This window comes from Marmota monax, unplaced genomic scaffold (assembly GCF_021218885.2).
Source record: "Marmota monax isolate L192 unplaced genomic scaffold, Marmota_monax_Labrador192_F-V1.1 WCK01_AAM20220418_F8-fsc00022, whole genome shotgun sequence".
Taxonomy (NCBI): domain Eukaryota; kingdom Metazoa; phylum Chordata; class Mammalia; order Rodentia; family Sciuridae; genus Marmota; species Marmota monax.
In genome coordinates this window covers 18,816,625-18,838,067 of record NW_026695215.1, presented here as the reverse complement: position 1 = coordinate 18,838,067, position 21,443 = coordinate 18,816,625, and the positions used below count along the sequence as shown (strand labels likewise).

Below are 21,443 nucleotides of genomic sequence, written 5' to 3'. Positions count from 1 at the left end.
GGGAGCAGATTATAACTGTATACTCCATAGAGTTGTTTTGACCTTTAATTCTTTTTATTTTTTAAATATTTTTTTAGTTGTTGATGGACCTTTATTTTATTTATTTATGAACCCACTGCTTCACACATGCTAGGCAATTCTTTACCACTGAATCACAATCTTGACCCCTCTTTTGACCATTAAATGAGAAAATAAAGTTCTTAGCACATGTGTGGCCCAGAAAAGGTGCTAAATAACCTTAGCTATTATAATTAGACCCATAGTCAGTACTACCAATCCACATCCCAGGTGACTGGGAGCATCTGTGCTTGATATTTCTTGTGGTTTAATTTTTCCTTTAATTGAATGGTTGCCTTAAATCCTTCCCAAACCAAACAGTGTATTGATCCTAAATAAACACATAAAATATGAATGAAGATACTTTAGTTCACTTTTAGTTACAGCTATTTTTTCCCATTGTTCTCTGTCTAGAGAACAAAGAGGCAAACATGAATATTCTAGATTTCTTCTATTTTAAAATGGAAATCTTCTCCTGATCATAAAAAAATATTCAAATTCAAAGGAAAAACTAAGAAATCATTATCCATTCACTTTCACATATGTGGCTTTTCCTATAGTTGTGGTCTACCCTTGAATAAAGGAGTGGCCGTAGTTGGTCATCCCATTTGCCTTTCAGCTTTCAAAAGGATGAAGTTAATGAGTGGTCTGTTGGGTTCAGAGCTCATTGTTACATCCATATTAGCCAGTCCTTGAAAGGGATAGCATAGAGCTGGGGATATAGTTCAGTGGTAAGGACTTACCTAGCATATGCAAGGTCCTGGGTTTAATCCTGGCACAATACACACACACACACACAAACAATATTATAAAATATTTAATGACATAGAAAAATGTGTATAAATAAGAAGTTATGAAATAGTATACGTTGTTCCATATCAATTTTGAAAAACAAATCCCTGAAAGAGTCAGTAGTTTTCTCCAAGAGGTAGGGATTATGAGTGATTTTTATATTCTTTGCTTTCTCATATTTATGATTTTTTATAATAATTATATATTGCTTTTGTAGTAGGAATAAGCAAAATGTCTTTTTCTTATTTAGAAATATGATGGTGGTAAACTACTCCTGAATCAGATGCTTGTTCTAAGCAAGCCCAGATGTTGAACCTCTGGGAAGTCCTGATGCAGAGCCACTGTGGATTTCTGGTGTTGGGATTCACTTGACTGGGCCAAACTGTGAGGTGTACACTGGGAAGCAGGGAACTAGCAACTGAAATTCAGCCTGGAGATGCTGAAGGATGTGGATCACCAGTGTGCTTCATAATTGATTGCAGATGCTTCAATTTTATGTATTTATTTTTAATGCTGTATTTTATTTATTCTATTAATGATGAATATTTAAAAACATTTACAATATTCATTAAAATTTACTTGGGAAGAACAACTTCCAATTTTTTTACATTTCAATATTGAGCAATAATAAGAGAAAATAGATAATTGTGATCAAAATTATTCTGTCAAAACATCATGCTTGATATTAGCATCTTTACATGCAACTCAGTTTTTGGTGTGAAGTTCTTTGGCTGCAAGAAAGAACATTTAGTTTACTTTACTAATGGGACTCTCTCTTTTTTTAAATTGTTTTTTTTTTCAGTTGTAGATGGACTCAATACCTTTATTTTATTTGTTTATTTATATGTGATGCTGAGGATAGAATCCAGGGGCTAATGCATGTGAGGCAAGTGCTCTACCACTGAGCCACAACCCCAGTCCCTAGGACTCTCTCTTAATGCTGGGAAGGCCTCTGCTTGGTATTTCTTCTGCTGTTGATTTTTAGCATAGTTATCTGTGATTGCATGAATGGAGTTGAGTGGAGAAGTACTCATCATGTTAATTCCAAATAAGAATACATAACCCATTCCTATAATAATAAGGAGGTGAACAGGTAACTCGACTGCCCAATATTTTGATGCCAGTAGGTTAAGCCTAATGAGTTTAGCCAACATTCAGGAATAAAAGCCCAGTGATGGGGGTGGATCTCCTAAAAATCAAAGGGAGATCAGTAGAGGAAAGGGACCAAGGGGTGGGAGGTTAGAGGGAGGAGGGAAATTTTGAGAAGTTGTATTAGTCAAATTATATTGTTACATTGTGTACATGTATGAATATATAATGACAAATCTCATCAATGTGTACAACTGTAATTCACCAATTTAAAATGTGGGGAAAAAAAGAAGCAGGAAAAATAAAATTGATGGTTTATAGATTGTCGGCTATAAGGTGGGTAGGCACCATCCATCAGTTGAAAAACTAAGTAAAACAAAAGACTGGGCTGGGATGTAGCTCAGTTGTAGAGTGCTTTTTTAACATGTTCAAAGACCTGGGTTTAATCCCCGGTAGGAAACAACAACAAAACCAAACAACCAACCAACCAAAACAGGACAAAAATAAATAAATAAATAAACAAACAAACAAATAAATAAATAACCTCCCCAGCAAGAGGGAATTCTGAAACAGTTTTTGAAATGGAACTGCAACACTGGTTCTTCTCTAGCTCTCTATCCTGATACCTAATATGGAAATTTTGGACTTTCCACTTTCCAAATTTTTTTTTAAAATTTTATTTGTTGATGGACACAATATCTCTATTTTTATGTTGTGCTGGGACCAAACCCAGGGCCCCATGCATGCAAGGCAAGCACTCTACCACTGAGCCACCACCCCAGCCCACTTTCCAAAATTTTATGAGCCCATTCCTCAAAATATATCAATTCTTTCTCCTTGCCTATTTCTTTTTCTTAATTTTTTTATTTGTTCTTTTTAGTTATATATGACAGTAGAGTGTATTTTGACATATATACATGGAATATAATTTCCCATTATTGTGGATGTACATGATTTGGAGTTTCACTAGTTGTGAATTCATATATGAACATAGGAAAGTTATATCTGATTCATTCTACTGTCTTTTCTCTTTCCACCTCCCCTCCCTTCCCTTCATTCCCCTTTGTCTAATCCAATGAACTTCTAATCTACCCACCCCACTATTGTGTGTAAGCATCCATATATCAGAACATCTCGTCTTTGTTTTTTGTCTTAGTTTATTTCACTTCTCCAGTTCCATCCATTTACCAGCAAATGCCATAATTTTATTTTTCTTTATGGCTGAGTAATATTCCATTGTGTATATATACCACATTTTGTTTATTCAATCATCTGTTGAAGGGCAGCTAGATTGGTTCCATAGCTTAGCTACTGTGAATTGAATTGTTATGAACATTGATGTCACTGCATCAATGTAGTAATCATGTGGTATGCTGATTTTAAGTCCTTGTTGGTATATACCGAAGAGTAGGGTAACTGAGTCGAATGGTGGTTCCATTCCAAGTGTTCTGAGGAATCTGCTTTGCTTTCCAGAGTGGTTGCACCAATTTGCAGTCCTACCAGCAATGTATGAGTGTGCCTTTTCCCCCCACATCCTTGCCAACATTTGTTGTTACTTGTATTCTTGATAATTGCCCTTCTGACTATAGTGAGATGAAATCTCAGTGTAGCTTTAATTTGTATTTCTCTAATTGCTAGAGATGTTGAACATTTTTTCATGTATTTCTTGACCAATCAGACTTCTTCTGTGAAGTGTCTGTTCATTTCATTTACCCATTTATTGACTGGGTTATTGGTGTTTTTTGTGTTTTTTGAATTCCTTATATAATCTGGAGATTAATGCTCTATCTAAGGTGTATGTGGCAAAGATTTTCTCCTATTATGTAGACTCTCTTTTCGTGTTCTTGATTGTTTCCTTTGCTATGAAGAAGCTTTTTAGTTTGATTTCATCCCATTTATTGATTCTTGATTTTACTTCTTGTGCTTTAGGAGTCTTGTTGAGGAATTTAGATCCTGAGCTGACATGATAGAGATTTGGGTTTACTTTTTCTTCCAGTAGGCACAGGATTTCTGGTCTAATGCCTAGGTCCTTAGTCCACTTTGAGTTTTGTGTAGGTTGAGAGATAGGGGTTTAATTTCATTTTGCTACATATGGATTTTCAGTTTTCCCAGCACCATTTGATGAAGAGACTATCTTTTCTCCAACGTATGTTTTTGGCGCCTTTGTCTAGTATGAAATAACTGTATTTATGTGGGTTTATCCTTGTGTCTCCTATTCTGTGCCATTGGTCTTCATGTCTATTTTGGTGCCAATACCATGCTGTTTTTGTTATATAGCTCTGTAGTATAACTTAAGGTCCGGTATTGTGATGCCTTCTGCTTCACTTTTCCAACTGAGGATTGCTTTGGCTATTCTGGGCCTCTTATTTTTCCAAATTAATTTGTTGACTGCCTTTTCTATTTCCATGAAGAATGCCATTGGAACCTTAATAGGAATTGCATTAAATCTGTATAGCACTTTTGGTAGTATAGCCATTTTGACAGTATTGATTCTGCCTATCAAGAACATGGGAGATCTTTCCATCTTTTAAGGTCTTCTTCAATTTCTTTATTTAGTGTTCTGTAGTTTTTATTCTAGAGTTCTTTTACCTCTTTTGTTAGATTGATTCCCAAAGGTTTTTTTTTTTTTTTTTTTTTTTGAGGCCATTGTGAATGGGGGTAATTTTCCTAATTTCTCTTTCAGTGAATTCATCACTGGATACATAGGAATGCATTTGCTTTATGGGTGTTGATTTTATATCCTGCTACTTTGCTGAATTCATTTATGAGTTCTATAAGTTTTCTGGTGGAGTTTTTGGATCTTCTAAATATAGAATCATGACATCAGCAAACAGTAATAGTTTGAGTTCTTCTTTTCCTACTTGTATCCACTTAATTTCTTTCTTCTAATTCCTCTGTAGAGTTTCCAGGATGATGTTGAATAGAAGTGGTGAAAGAGGACATCGTTGTCCTGTTACAGTTTTTAGAGGGAATGCTTTCATTTTTTCTGCATTTAGAATGATGTTAGCCGTGGGTTTAGCATATATAGCTTTTACAATGTTGAGGTATGTTTATACTATTTCTAGTTTTTCATTGAACTTGAATGGATACTGTATTTTGTCAAATGCCTTTTCTGCATCTATTGAGATAATCATGTGATTCTTGTTTTTAAGTCTATTGATGTGATGAATTATGATGAATTATTGATTTCCATATGTTAAAACCAATTTGCATCCCTGGGATGAACTCCACTTGATCCTGGTGCATTATCTTTTTAATATGTTTTTGTATGCAATTTGTCAGGACTTTATTAAGAATTTTTGCATCTATGTTCATCAGGGATTTGGTCTGAAGTTTTATTTCCTTGATGTGTCTTTGGTTTTGGTATCAGGGTGATACTAGCTTCATAGAAAGAGTTTGGAAGGGTTCCCTCCTTTTTTATTGCATGGAATAATTTGAGGAGGATTGGTGTTAGTTCTTCTTTGAAAGTCTGGTAGAACTTGGCTGAGAATATGTCTGGTCCTGGGCTTTTCTTTATTGGTGGGAGAGAGAGAGAGAGAGAGAGAGAGAGAGAGAGAGAGAGAGAGAGAGACTTTTTTAATATTTATTTTTCAGTTCTCGGTGGACACAACATCTTTGTTTGCATGTGATGCTGAGGATCGAACCCGAGCCGCACGCATGCCAGGTGAGCGCGCTACCACTTGAGCCACATCCCCAGCGCCCTCATGATACAATTTAGATAGGTCATATGTCTCTAGAAATTTTTTTGATGTCTTCATTTTATGGAAGTATAAATTTTCAAAATAGTTTGTTCAGTAGTGTCCATTGTGATATTTCCCTTTTCATCATGAATTTTAGAAATTTGAGTTTTCTATTTCTGTTTAATAGCTTGGGTAAGGGTTTATTGATTTTATTTATTTTTTCAAAGAACCAATTCTTTGTTTCTTCAGTTTTTGGATTTTTTGTTTAAATTTCAGCTCTGATTTTAATTATTTCCTGTCTTCTACTGCTTTTGTTGTTGCTTTGTTCTTTTTCTAAGGATTTAGATGTCATGTTAGGTTATTTAATTGTTGACTTTCTTTTTTTTTGATACCGGAGATTGAACTCAGGGGCACTCAACCATGAGCCATATCCCTAGCTTAGCTGAGGCTGGCTTTGAACTTCCGATCCTCGTGTCTCAGCCCCCTGAGCTGCTTTATAGGCATGCGCCTCCGCACCTGGATTAACTGTTCACTTCTATTCTTTTAATGAATGAGCTCAATGCAATGAACTTTCCTCAGCACTGCCTTTTAGTGTCCCAGATATTTTGACATGTTGTGTTGCTATTCTTATTCACCTCTAAGTATTTTTTTAATCTCATTCCTGATTTATTCTGCTATCCATTGGTCATTCAATAGCATATTATTTAGTCTCCAGGTGTTGGGGTAGCTTGTATCTTTTATTTTATTGTTGATTTCTAATTTCATTCCATTATGATCTGATAGAATGCAAAGTATTATCTCTATTTATTGTATTTACTAAGAGCTGCTTTGTGGCCTAAGATATGGTCTATTTTATAGAAGGATCCATGTACTACTGAGAAGAAAGGGTATTCAGTCATTGATGGATGAAATGTTTTATATATGTCTGTGAAGTATAAATTATTAATGGTATTTTTTAAAGTTCTATAGCTTCTCTATTTAGTTTTTGTTTGGAGAATCTGTCCAGTGGTGAGAGAGGGGTGTTAAAGTCACCCAGTATTATTATGTTGTGGTCTATTTGATTCTTGAAATTAAGAAGGGTTTGTTTTAATATATGTAGATGCTTCATTGTTTGGGGTATAAATATTTACAATTGTTATGTCTTCCTGATGTATAATTCACTTAAGCAGTATGAAATGCCCTCTTTGTCCCTTCTGATTAACTTTGGCTTAAAGTCCACTTTATCTGATATGAATACAGAAACCTCTGCTTGTTTAGGAGATTCATATGAATGATATATTTTCCCCATCCTTTTACCTTCAGTCTGTTGATGTCTTTGCCTATGAAGTGAGCCTCTTAGAGATAGCGTATTGTTGGGTTCTGCTTTTTAATCCAATCTGCCAGTCTATATCTTTGATTGATGAGATTAAGTAATTTACATTCAATGTTATTATTGGAAAATTATTTTTATTTTACCATAAACACAATAAATTTTCAAAAAGTGTTCACAATTTCAAATGGTGGACAGGGAAAGAACAGAAGTGCTATAGGATGTGATGATTATCAGGGAGAGGAGTAAAGATAGAAGTAAAAAATTAAAGGAAGAGTGAATGTAAGAATCATAGAGATTGGGCTGTTAGCAGAAGACAAGAGAGAAAGAAGGGAAACAGAGAAGTGAGAGAATATATATATATATATATATATATATATATATATATATATATACACACACACATATATACATATATATGTGTATATATATATATATAGACACACACATTTAAAAAATTAAAAATAAAAGAATAAAAAAACTGAAATATAATAATTGAATTTCCTAGTCCTCAAAAAACTGATCAATGAAAAATAATTTACATCAAAAATTCAGTCTGGTCAGGCATGGATTGTGAGTTCAAAGCCAGCCTCAGCAAAAGCAAGGAGGTAAGCAATTCAGTGAGACCATATCTCTAAATAAAATGCAAAGTAGGGCTGGGGAAGTGGCTCAGTGGTATAGTGCCACTGAGTTCAATCCCTGGTACCCTCCCCTCAAATGCATTCTACTCTCATGTATAACTAATTAGAACAAATGAAAAAAATAATTAAAAATTCTAGAAATGAGAAACAGTACCAAATATGAATGTATGAATGTCCATGAACCATTAAGATCACAATTGAACATAGAAAAGGAAAAAAAAAAAGATCTTGATGAAAAGTTACGGAGTTGTTTCTGTTGGAGTTCAAAATATTCTCAGCTTCCCTTCTCAGCAGTTTTAGGTGGGTCGTCTGGAGTGTGATGCTTGTTCACTTCAGGGTTAGGTTGCTGGAGTGACAGAGGTAATCCCATAGGCAGAATTCCTAGAGTCAGGGTTTAGGCTTTGGTAGGCTCCATGTTCTTCACTGTGCCATTTGGTCTGGAGATTTTAAATCAGCACACCTCTAGGGCCCAGCTATTGCCAGTTGACGGTGGAGGACTGTACCCCAAAGATCTCCCCTGGCTTCCATGTGGTGGAGGAGCCAATTCTTAGTCACTACATCATCTGTGGACCCATGTTTCCTGGTCTTTGATTTAGTCTCCAAAATCAATATCTCTCACCCCTACTCTTTTGAAATCCCAGCCAGGTGAGTCTTTCTCAGCCAGTCCTGTAAGCAGATGGTTTGGAGGGGGAGAGCCAGGTGCATTTCCTTGACCTGTTATCCCCTGTGTAAGTCTCTATCCACATTTGATTTTCTCCTTAGGCACATTCCATGTTGTGCAGTGTGGGTTTCCCAGGCCTGTATTTTGAACCAAACTCAGATTTGCCAGAAATCAGCTTCAGCTGCAAAATGGTTTCTTCCTCTGTCCTCCACATGCAGTCAAGATATATTTGGCTTCTTTCTGGCACAAGGAAAAGTTTAGTTGGGCAGTTTCTTTCAGTTTAGTGGGGAGTGTCTTTGATTGCTAAACTCTCCATACCCAGACACACCTCAGGGCTTATCCCTCCGCTTTGCTCACAGATAGACCACTCTGGCTGGTGCCTCCAACTGTGGCAGCAGCTGTGGCTCTGGGAATTTATTTCTTATTTTATTATATCTAGTCTCCTGAGTCCCCTGCTTTGAATATTAAATATTAAATTCCAGTAAAGAATGCCCCCTCTCCCCTTTTTTGTTCACCCACCTTGCTGAGAAGCTGCCTATCTGCTTTCTAGGTTTCATGCCATGGAGCAGTCAGGAAAGTGACCTTCTCTATTCCACTATCTTGAAAACCCTCCTCAACTCTTTCTCTACCTCCCTACTTCCCTCTTTCCCCCCTCCATATATACCCCCCACACTTATTCGTTCCCATCTACTGCCGGCATTACAAGAGGATTGTCCTAAGGATTCAAACCAAGATAGTGGGCAAAATTATTGGTTTTAGGCTTTCCATACTGAATTATGCCCATTGTTCAAGTGGATGCCAAACAATTTACCCTTTTAATCCATTAGTTTCTAGCATTTCAGGTTGATACATTTGTACCTAGGCATGCTGCTCCTTTGGTTCTATTTCATGTTATCTCTACATGGCTGAGTTGATCTGTATATCCCAATTGGTAGAGCACTTGCCTAGCATGTGTGAGCCCTGGGTTCAATCCCTAGCACTGCAAAAAAAAAAAAAAAAAAAAAAAAAAAAAAAGAGACAGACAAATTATGAAGAGTTGAGTCAAAAGATCCTACAAGTTATCATCCCAAACTCTCTTAAAATAGATATAATTATTATTTATACTCTTGTTGGGAGCAGAGTCAGAACTAAAAGCCAACATTTCTCACTCTCAAGTAGTTTACCTTTCTGGCTCCTTCTTTTTACCTGACTGCTTGTAACATATGCTGAAGGTTCTAATTCAGGTGCCTTTTCTACCTAGAAAACAGTTCTTTTCTATGCTCCAACAGCTTCCTGTACTTCCCTGGCTTTTTTTATTTACTTCTTAAAATACTAAATTTAAATTTACATCTCATCTCCCCTAGTCTATAAGATCTATGAGGACAGAGACTATCTCTTTTATTTATTTTCATATTTCTAGCACCTACCATGGTGCTGAGCATATGTACCTCAATTGGTTTTATTAATTGAGTTGAAAGACTCAAAGATGTGCAAAATATAAGAGCCAATCAGGATTCCAGGTTCTCTTCAAGAACTTAGTCATGAAATTCTGGAATTAGATGAATATTTGAGAGACTGATGAAGATTCATATCTATCTCTTTAGTTTAGATGACTTGCATCAATGGGATACAATATAATATTAGCATCATTGAGAAATGCTGGAATCTGTTGTAGACTAATTTACTGAGAGAAATGAACAAAAATTATGCAATACAAATGACAGTTTAATATGTGCTACTAGACTAACAAAGAAACTAAGGAATGCCTAAGAGGATGTTGAATATGACTTTCCTCTTGCCTCAGAAATCACATCTAGAATCCCACAACAGAAGGACAAAATATTCCACTTTCCAAAGCCAATCAGTTTGGGCCAGATGATACTTCCTAAGAGATCTTCCAATTTTAACTATCACTGGAGAATATCCACCTTCCTTCCCATTCTTTAATATATTGGGGAGAGGGCTGGCAATATAGCTCAATTGGTAGAGCACTAGTCTAGCATGTGTGAGGCCCCGAGGCCCTAGGTTCAAATCCCAGTAAAGAAAAACATAAAACAAAACTCTGTGAGGGAAGTGAATGTTTCAGTTTTCTATTGCAGGTACTTTATTATCTGTCATGATTTCTGCTGATCAGGGATTTGGAAAGGGTGTGGGTGAGTGATTCTGACTCTGAGCGTCTCATATACTTGCATTCAGGTAGGTGGCTGGAATAGCAGGGGGCTGTAGCAAGTGGGGCTGACCTTGCATTCAGGTAGGTGGCTGGAATAGCAGGGGGCTGTAGCAAGTGGGGCTGACCTTGCATTCAGGTAGGTGGCTGGAATAGCAGGGGGCTGTAGCAAGTGGGGCTGACCGGGCATTTCTTTCTTTGCCTCAAAACCTCTTCATGTGGTTTCTCTACATGGGTGAGTTTGAGCTTCCTCACAGCAGTCAGACTGCTTATCTGGCAGCTCAGGGCTACATGTAGGAGTATTCCAGCCAGGAAGGCACAGTTCTGGGACCAAGACTCAGTGTGCCACTTTTACCATACTGTGTTGCCTGAAATAGTCATGAAAGCCTGTCTACTTTCAATGAGAGGGGACATAGACCCTCCCCTCCTCTCTATCTAAATATGTCAAACATTAAAAAAAAAAAAAAAAAACCAAACATGGGCTGGGATTGTGGCTCAGTGATAGAGCACTTGCCTAGCATGTGTGAGATACTGGGTGTGATTCTCAGCACCACATATAAATAAATAAACAAACAAGTAAATACAAAGGTCCATTGACAACTAAAAATATCTATCTATCTATCTATCTATCTATCTATCTATTTTTTAAACCCAAACATATAATATGGGAGATACTAGATACGAGATTACTGATTATCTTCAGAAGGTACATCTGGTCACAGGGATCATATTAACAGTCATGGGGCTTTGTTCTAAGAAGAATATGCTTTTTCCGTGTAGGGAAAGGTCACCAGATCATTATTTGTAACTGTTGGGTGTGCCTTCCCATTCCCCGCTTGGAAATCTGCCTAGACAGCACATTTTAATTGTCCTTTGCTTTCCTGAGCACAGAGAATGTAGGAGAGGAGTCCTGTGATAAGTGATCCTTATCAACTCTGTTTAGAGTGGCAAGGAGAGGTGAGTTTCCTGGGGCCAAGAAAGTACTGTTAGTTTCTTCCCAGGAGAGCTTCTGAGCAGGCAAGGAGGCCAAACAACAAAAATCTGTGGATTATAAGCCTCAGGATACGGTTTTCCCATAAGGGGGATGTGTGCATTGAGGAGAGCCTAGAGAATTTACATGAGATAAACTGCATTTGCATACTTGCAACCTAGAGGATATCTCAATAAAGACATGAGCTGAGGGAGAATTCCAATAAGTATCTAGGTCAGGGCTCAATCTGAGGTGCAGAACCAGCAGGAGATTCAATATAATGAATTGGCATATGCTCTTGTGGGCCTGGATAAGTAGGTCTGAAGTCTGTGGCAGGCAGGTGGGCAGGGAGGGGAGATTAAGAGCTAGTTGATGCTGGGCATGCTGGAGGCCCTGGGTTCAATTCTCCATAAGGCAGGAAGCAAGTTGAAAACCCATAAGCATGGCTGAAGTCTGTTGTCCACAAGCAGTAAGAAAAGATATATCATGAGCAGGTTAGAACTCAAATATTTTGAAATCTCTGAATTTAAGAAAGGACTAGCTCCCTTTTAAAGGACTGACCTAATTAAGTCAGGCCTATTCTCACTTTAGTCTATTTTTCATAAAGTTAACTGATAGGGGACTTGTATCACATCTGCAAAATCCCTTCACAGTATTATTTAGATTAGTGTCGTTTTGTTTTTTTGTAAGCGCTAGGCAAGGGCTTTACTTCTGAGCAACTTCAGCCCTAGATTTGTGTCTGCTTAAGTAACTGGGGACTGTAGTTCAGTCTAGCCACGTTTACAGATCAAAAATTCATTATATGACAGCAGCCAACTTATGAGACATGTGTCTCTTTCCTTTTCCTTCCTCCCTGTGCCAGTACACTAGGGGAGATAGAGCCTAGAAGAATGAGACAGAAGCTTTTGAGAGAAATCTGTCTCCTTTCTGTGGCCTTCAAAGGGAGGAACTAGGAAGAATGAAATAGCAACCACAGCTCCTCCTTCTTCATGTTCCTGGACCTATAGATCTGACTTGCAGTTGGAAAGGGAAAGCCTTGAATGGATATAAAATAAAACTTCAACAATGAACAGTGAATGGAAAGTTATGGAATCTGACTAAGATAGGATGAAGATCATTTTTGTCCATCAAGGAAGGGAAATGTGACGTAGCATATTTGGTTATAGTAACTGGAAACAAAATTACACTAAGTTGAATCAACTCGATAACAAAATTATTAGATTATGAAAATTAGATGGGATGAACAACTGCAGATGTTTAAACATGAAGAAGGAGGAGGAGGGGGCTGGGGTTGGAGCTCAGTGGTAGAGCACTCACCTAGCACGTGTGAGGCCCTGGGTTTGATCCTCAGCACCACAAATAAATAAATAAATAAATAAAATAAAGGCATTGTGTTCAACTATACCTAAAAAATTAAAAAAAAAAAGCAGGAGGAGGAAGAAAAGGAAGAGGAGGAAGAGGAGGAAACAAATGGCTGGAGAAGTCAGGAAAAGCTTGTTTCTAAAGACAGAATTTGTATTGGACCTTAAAAGATGAGCAGTGTTTAAAAAGTTTGAGCAAAAGGGAGTCAGTGAGAATAAAGGCTTAGGAAATGATATGTGCACATATGGAATGAGGTCAGGGATTGCTGGATTAATTGCTGGACTAATTGCTCAGAGCAAAGTGTGTTAAGGAACTAATTATTGATAGGTGCTATATTAGGCAGAGTATTGAGATAGAGGCAGAGGAGTTGAAATTTGATAAGGTAGAGAGTAGGTCTATAATGAACTCTAGGTTCTTGAATGGGAAAGCCTTGAGGAAAGTTTTTGTTTCGTTTGAATCTTTTAAAAACAGAGTAATGTGACAGTGGAAAAATATAGATGGGTTTTAGAGAAAGATTGGGATTCAAAGTAGTTAGGATGTCTTTTAGTTATTTTTTCATTACTGTGACCAAAATACTTAATGAGAACAACTTAGAGAAGGAAAGGTTTATTTTGGGCTCATGGTTTTTGAGATTCAACCTACGATTGGCCACTCCATTGCTCTGGGCCAAAGATGAGGCAAGAACATTATGGTGGAAGTGTGTGGTAGAGGAGAGCTGCCCAATTCATGACAGCCAGGAAACAGAAGGAGCAACTTGACCCAGGATAAGAAATAATCCCCAAAGATACACTCCCAGTGATCTACTTCCTTCAGCCTCATCCCACCTGCCTATAGTTACTACCCAGTAGTCCATTTAAATTATTAATTCATCAAATGGATTAATCCACTATGAGGCTAAAGCTCTCATAATCTAATCATTTCATCTCTGAACATTGTTACATTGGATATCATATTTCTGACACATGAGCTTTTGAGGGAACACTTCATATCCAACCCATAATATTTTGCCCCAGACCCCTAAAATCTCATGTTTATCTCACAGTACAAAATGCATTCAGTCCATCTCCAAGAGTCCTCATAGTGTTACCAGTTCCAGCATTGCCTCCAAATTCTAAGTCCAAAGTCTCCTTCAAGACTCAAAGCAGGGGCTGGGGATGTGGCTCAAGCGGTAACGCGCTCGCCTGGCATGCATGTGGCCCGGGTTCGGTCCTCAGCCCCACATACAAACAAAGATGTTGTGTCTGCCGAAAACTAAAAAAAAAAATAAAATAAATATTGAAAAATTCTCTCTCTCTCTCCTCTCACTCTCTCTTTAAAAAAAAAAAAAGACTCAAAGCAAACTCTTGGCTGTGAGACCCTAAAAAAATCAAAAGCCAGTTACATGCATCCAATATATAGTGGCAAAGAATAAGAATTCCCATTCCAAAAGGAAGGAATAAGTGCTTAAAAAGAAGGGATGGAACCAGCGCAAGACCAAAACTCAGCCAAGTAAACATTAGGTTCTGTAATTCCCTGTTTGGCATCCTGTGTACATGGTGATGAGATGTGAACTCCAAAGGGCTTGGGCTGTCCCACCTTTATGGCCTTGTTGGTAAGGCCCAGATGCAGCCAAGATGGCCTTCCTCTTAGGCTGGCTGTCTCTGCAGCCAACAGCTTTTCTTTGCAGATGTTCCACATTACTGGCATCTCTTAATCCTTGGGGGTCTTCACTACAGTTTCAGCTTAATTCTCACAGTTTCATGCATTGCCCTCTTGTGGGCTGCTCACAGAGATTTAGACCTTGTCACATTTTGCTTGGCCTCCCAGGTCTTCTTTTGTGAATCTAAACCTCTAGCATCCTGCATTCCTGCAGAACCAACAAGATATACTACCAGATAAAGCAGTGGCCAGGTCTTTTTGGACCATGGATGCAGTGGTGTCTGAGTGCCTGGGCAGCTGAATGCAGTAAAATTAATCCTGGGGAGACAACGTTCTAGGCACCACTGTGTGAGCAGGTGACCCCATCCACGGTCTTTTATCAAAGAAAGAGATTTTACCCTTGAGCCTGCTGTGGGTGTGATCTTGCGATTGCTGAGATTCCCTCAAGGCATATTTTCTTTTTTTTTTTTTTTTTGTTTTTTTTTTTAAAAAGTCTGATTCTATTTTATTTTATTTTAAAGAGAGAGAGAGAGAGAGAGAGAGAGAGAGAGAGAGAGAGAGAGAGAGAGAGAATTTTAATATTTATTTTTTAGTTTTCAGCAGACACAACATCTTTGTTTTGTATGTGGTCCTGAGGATCGAACCCGGGCTGCACGCATGCCAGGTGAGCATGCTACCGCTTGAGCCACATCCCCAGCCCTCAAGGCATATTTTCTATTTTCTTTGTGGAAGGTACTTGGCTTCTTTTTAGTGGAGGTACTTTCTTCAACAACCACACCTTCCTTGTATCCAGTTTTTCACATGCCTTTATGGTCAAACTGCAAGTTTTAAAACTCTTTCTTGTCTGCTTTCTGCTAGTTATTCTCATAGTAAACCTGATAACAAACATCCAACAATATCAGTGCCAGTTCCTGAATGTTGTGCTGCCTTGAAATTTCCTCTACCAGATTAACAAATCCATCACCTTTAATTTTGGCCTCACATACAAAGTCTCAAGACATGGGCAAAATATAGATGAGTTATTTGCCAGAAAGTAACATATGTGGCCTCTAGTCCAATTCCCAATAGAGTCCTCATTCCCTTTATTACCTCATGAGCACAGTCTTTACTGTTCACATTCCTATATATATTGTGGTCTTCTGAGCTCTCACCAGAATTGCTCATTAAGCTTTGCTTACAAGATTCTAAGGTTTTTCCAGCCTGTGTCTCTGAACTTTTCCGAACTACTTCCATAAATCAGTTCCAAAGGCTTCTGAACCAAATGGTCAGGTTAGCCACAGCAATGATCCCACTCTCAATATCAATTTCTGTGTTAGTCCACTTTTCATCACTGCGACTAAAATACCTAATAAGAGCAACTCGGAGGAGGAAAAGTTTATTTCAGCCCACAGTTTCAGAGATGCACTTCATGGTCAGCTTGATTCATGGTGTGTGTGTGTGTGTTTTTTTTTTTTTTTCCCATGCTCTGGGTCTGAAATGAGGAAGGGCATGGTGGAAGAAAGCTGCTGAGCTCATAGCAGCTGGGAAGGAGAAAGAGAGCAAAGATCTAGGGACAGGATATAATCCCCAAGGGCATACACCCAGTGGTCTGCTTCCTTCAGCATTGCTCCACCTTCCTACAGTTACCACCTATTAGACCATTCAAATTAATAATCCATCAAATGGATCAATCCACTGATGAGGTTACAACCATAATAATTTAATCAGTTCACCTATTAATATTGATTGCTACGTTGGACATGTCTCCAGCACATAAGCTTTTCAGTGGTTTCTTTCATATCCAACTGTAATGGGATGTGGTTGCAGTTATTTTAGATAGGAATGGACAATAACTTGACCCAGACTCATAAAAGTAAAATGGAGTTGGAGGAAAAGGCAAAATCTGAGGAATATTTCAAAGACAAAAACAGTAATATTGATGACCAAATGGGAGTGTAATGGCAGAAATGATAATTTAGAGTATTCTTTAATTTCTAGTTTGAGGGTCTAAAAGAATGGTGACATCACAAATATAAGTGAGAAAATAGGAAAGGAAAATCTACTCGGGAGAACAAGGCTATTAATTCAATTTGAGGTTATTAAAGCTGAAACCATGATTTGAGGGGGAATGTTCTAGAAGTTGGAAATAAAGAATAGTCAGATTAGTCTGATAGGGGCATATTGGAAGGGCTGCAAGGGATAGGTCCATGCTAAGAAACTGAAGGACTTGGGGGAATGGATGGTGTTTTTTTCCCATGACTTTCCAGCCAAAGTCAGTCCCTTTTAAAAGAAAAAAAAGTAAATAGAATAGGACAGTTGGCTCTCCAGATGGTGTCAAAGAACAGAATTAGATTTGATTTCTGGGCCATGGCTTAAGATCCTGAAACTGATGAGTTTGGGCAAGGAACCAGGGAGTCATGAGGACAAAAAAAATTTCTTTTTCTTCTCTTTCATTTTCTATTTTTTAGTGGGAAAAAAAGGAGTCACTGGAAAGGAATTAGGAAATTTTTCAAAGGAAGAAAGGAAGGAAAGAAAGATAACTGAATGAGCAAATACTGGTCTAAAAAAAAGAATCACCCAGTGTAAAAATACAAATGTTTCATAAGATAATTATAGATGAAAGAAAACAAATTTATTGCTGATACTTATTGAGAGTTTATTGTATGCTGGCACTGTGGCTTGTTTTTTATATGCATTATTTCTTTACTCCTTATTTAACCAAATGAAGCTTAATATTTTTCTTTTTTCTTTTTTTTTAAAGATGTTTATTTTGGCTGACACATTTATTTTTTTAATTTTTTAAAAATTTTTTTAAAGAGAGAGAGAGAGAGAGGATTTTCATATTTATTTTTTAGTTTTTTCAGCGGACACAACATCTTTGTTTGTATGTGGTGCTGAGGATTGAACCCGGGCGGCACGCATGCCACGCTTGCCAGGTGAGCGCGCTACCGCTTGAGCCACATCCCCAGCCCCTTAATATTTTCCTTATTCAACAACATGTCATAGACATCTTTCCATTTCAGTAAAGATCCACATTGTCATTTTTAATGGATCTATAGCATAATAATCCATTGTATAAAGGGTTATCTTTGTTAGCTATAATGATCCTACATACATCTCCTCACACTTTTTGTATGCTCTTTTTTCCTTAAGTAATAGATGAAATTTTACATTAGTTTTTTTTTAAGTATTTTTTTTTAGGTGTAGATGGACACAACACAATGCCTTTATTTATTTATTTATTTTATTTGGTGCTGAGGATTGAACCTGGGTCCTGCCCGTGCTAGGCGAGCCCTCTACCGCTGAGCCACAATCCCAGCCCCTACATTAGTTTTTAATTTAATTTTTTTAACAATATCATGATTCAAAAATAAAAAATATGTAAAAGTATGCTACAAAAAGGTTTTCTTCTATTCTTCTTCCCTGTACCACCCCAACCACTATTAGTTTATTTTGTTTATATTCAGCCATAATTTTGTTATATAAGGAAATATAAATAAATTTTCTTACTTTTTTTTTTTTTTTTGGTGGTAATTGTGTTTGAACCCAGGGCATCTACAGCCCCACCCATTTTAAAAGTTTTTTTTGTTGTTGTTGTTGTTGTTGTTTTTGAGATAGGATCTCACTAAGTTTCCAGGCTGACTTTGAACTTGCAATCCTCCTACTCCAGCCTCCAAGTAGCTGGGATTATAGGTACACATCATCACAATCAGTTCTTTTCTATTTCCTTCCCTTCTCTTTTTATTCAGAATGTAAAATGCATCTTGTAATCACCTTTTCATGGTGATATTGCTTAATACAGGATCTCAATATATGTTGCAGGGATATTGCTTAATACAGGATCTCAATATATGTTACTCAACTACTTCTCAGAAAAGTTGTACATTTTTTATTCTCACCAACAATTCATATGCTACTAAACTCATTTTATTTTTTAATTTCAGTATATTTTTATATTTGAAAGTGTATGACAAATATAGAGTAAAATCACTATAACTGGTAATATAAGGTGGATTCCAGCATTATACCAAATTGATTACACAAAGGACTTTGGACTCATCTACTTATAATTTATAACATAGACAAATGGTCACAATGAAAAAGAAAAGTTTGATTTAAGTTGTATTGATTTCCTTGTGTTTTTGGATGAGTAGAGAAATGGGTAGGAATGAAAGAATGGAAAAAATATTATGTCATGTAAAGCTGAGAAATAAAGCTGGATCAGACAAGAATAAGCAGGATGAGAAATTGGGACAAATCTAAGATGGGAGGAAAAAAAGGGTAGAAGATTCCATTGTGCTCCACATACATGTGATAAGCATATTTCCAGATCATCTTGTCCTATATTTTTTATAGACTCCTGTTATAATCTCTTTTTGTCATTGAAGTGGTGCATATTATTATAACAGAAATTCTTTTTTCAGTGAAATGAATATGACATTTGTCTCTTTTATTTTTAATAGAATTGATTATCTGAAAAAATGGATACTTCTCCATCCAAAAAGTATCCAGTTAAAAAACGGGTGAAAATACATCCCAACACAGTGATGGTGAAATATACTTCTCATTATCCCCAGCCTGGGGAAGATGGATATGAAGAAATCAATGAAGACTATGGAAATTTTATGGAAGAAAATCCAAAGAAAGGTTTGCTGAGTGAAATGAAAAGAAAAGGAAGAACTTTCTTTGGAACCATGGATACTCAGCCTCCACCAACAGAAGACCCAATGACCAACGAGATCGGACAATTCCAGAGCTTTGCAGAAAAAAATATTTTTCAATCCCGAAAAATGTGGATAGTGTTGTTTGGATCTGCCTTGGCTCATGGATGTGTAGCCCTTATCACTAGGCTTGTTTCTGATCGTTCTAAAGTTCCATCTTTAGAACTGATTTTTATCCGTTCTGTCATGCAAGTCTTATCTGTGTTAGTTGTGTGTTACTACCAGGAACCTCCCTTTGGACCCAGTGGATACAGATTACGACTCTTCTTTTATGGTGTATGCAATGTTATTTCTATCACCTGTGCTTATACATCATTTTCAATAGTTCCTCCCAGCAATGGCACCACTATGTGGCGAGCCACAACCACAGTATTCAGTGCCATTTTGGCATTTTTACTTGTAGATGAGAAAATGGCTTATGTTGACATGGCAACGGTTGTTTGCAGCATCTTAGGTGTTTGTCTTGTCATGATTCCCAACATTGTTGATGAAGACAATTCTTTGTTAAATGCCTGGAAAGAAGCTTTTGGGTACACTATGACTGTGATGGCTGGACTGACCACTGCTCTTTCTATGATAGTATACAGATCCATCAGGGAGAAGATCAGCATGTGGACTGCACTGTTTACCTTTGGTTGGACTGGGACAATCTGGGGAGTGTCTACTATGTTTGTTCTTCAAGAACCCATCATTCCATTAGATGGAGAAACATGGAGTTATCTCATTGCTATATGCATCTGTTCTACTGTGGCATTTTTAGGAGTTTATTATGCCTTGGACAAATTCCATCCAGCTTTGGTCAGCACAGTACAGCATCTGGAGATTGTGGTAGCCATGGTCCTACAGCTTCTAGTGTTACACATATTTCCTAGTGTCTATGATGTCTTTGGAGGGGTGATCATTATGATTAGTGTATTTGTCCTTGCTGGCTATAAACTTTATTGGAGAAATTTAAAAAGGCAAGATTATCAGGAAATACTAGACTCTCCCATTAAATAATACCTGGTTATTGTTATTTTGTTAATGCTCAGTTATTAATATGTACACTGCCAATTTAATGTTTACCTATAAATGTCTTTATGTTATATAATTCAGAGTGCTATATAATATATAATAAATATAATCAGATGCAGAAAAGTTATTATAGTGTAATATATTCAAATATAGATATTAAATATGCAAAATATGTCAAGAACTTGGTGTCTTTACATTTATTAACACAGGGTGATTGTGAAGTAATAATTTCCACTGCAAAGGTCACAAAACTCGAAGAAGTGACTTTTTTTTTTAAAGATTATTTTTAAGATGGACACAATATCTTTATTTATTTTTATGTGGTGCTGAGGATTGAACCCAGTGCCTCACATGTGCAAGGCAAGTGCTGTACCACTGAGCTATAACCCCAGCCCAAAGAAGTGACTTTTTCAGGTGAAACTTCTGTGGCCCCACAAGCTCCAAAATTTGAAAAATGCTCACGTCCAATGTTTTACAAATATTCAACAAAACCCTTCAATGTTAAAAATCTTCATTTGTGAAAAGAATACTATAGGGTCAAATGTTGAACTAAGTGCTCTTTTGTCATCTACTTGCACTAGAAAACTAGAGATGACAGAGGTGGGTAAAGTTTGAGTTGAAGCAAGAATGAGAGAACAAAGGAAAGGAGCTGGTTTTCAATGACATGGGTCCAATGTTAGAACAGGAAATTGGTCCTCCCCTTGCTATAGCCATATTAGACAATGCATGGGAAAGGGGTATAGGGATAAGGCTGAATTCTTGCCAGCTTTACATGATTCATGTGCCTGATGGTGGGAGACCTAACATTGGAGCAGGATCTGATTATCCTCAGCTATCTTTCAAAGCTGCCCTTGTGCATGATTTCATGGCAGGTATATAAGTGAGCTCCAGCAAAGTTACTTCTTTTGATGACACCAACAATAATCATAATATAGCAGAAAATTGACATGGTGTCCTAAGATTCTTTTCAAAAGGGCCCAAAGTCTATGAAAGCATTTAGGATGGCATTGACTTTATTTTAGGTCACTTATTAATTCTGCACAAATGTTGAAATGGGCCTGGTTTTTAAACTATTGTCTCTTAGCTGCAAATTCTCTTAGCTCACCTTTCTATACTTTCCTGTAGAATGCCATGGCACAGACCTACAATCTACAAGTTTCCTATGTTAGCTGGTGCTCCTAGGTTCCAGCAATGAAGGACCCTAGAGGGAGACTGGAAGGTGAAAGGGGAGAAGGGACTTCTTCCTCTCCATTTGCTTATAGTTCCTGTCACTGTTATCCAAGCCATTAGCAAGGACTCTTTGCGTCAGCAGGAGGTACTGAATTTAGCCTTGAGCTTCTTTTGGCATTGCCCCTCCTGGCAAACAACTAGCCTTATCAAATCC

General features: G+C 37.3%; 1 protein-coding gene across 2 annotated transcripts in view; it reads left to right on the top strand.

Moving 5' to 3' along the window:
* Slc35g2 (solute carrier family 35 member G2) overlaps nt 1-20,232 on the top strand; it is a 42,343-nt gene extending 22,111 nt beyond the window's left edge. The window contains exons 2-3 of one of the 2 annotated variants that reach the window (XM_058574910.1): nt 17,180-17,260; nt 18,788-20,232. In XM_058574910.1, the coding sequence (XP_058430893.1) occupies nt 18,806-20,044 (1,239 nt within the window). In that variant the 5' untranslated portion in view covers nt 17,180-17,260; nt 18,788-18,805 and the 3' untranslated portion in view covers nt 20,045-20,232. The remainder of the gene's footprint in view (nt 1-17,179; nt 17,261-18,787) is intronic. The other variant, XM_046431810.2, reaches the window with a different exon arrangement.
* Nucleotides 20,233-21,443: the final 1,211 nt, after the last annotated feature.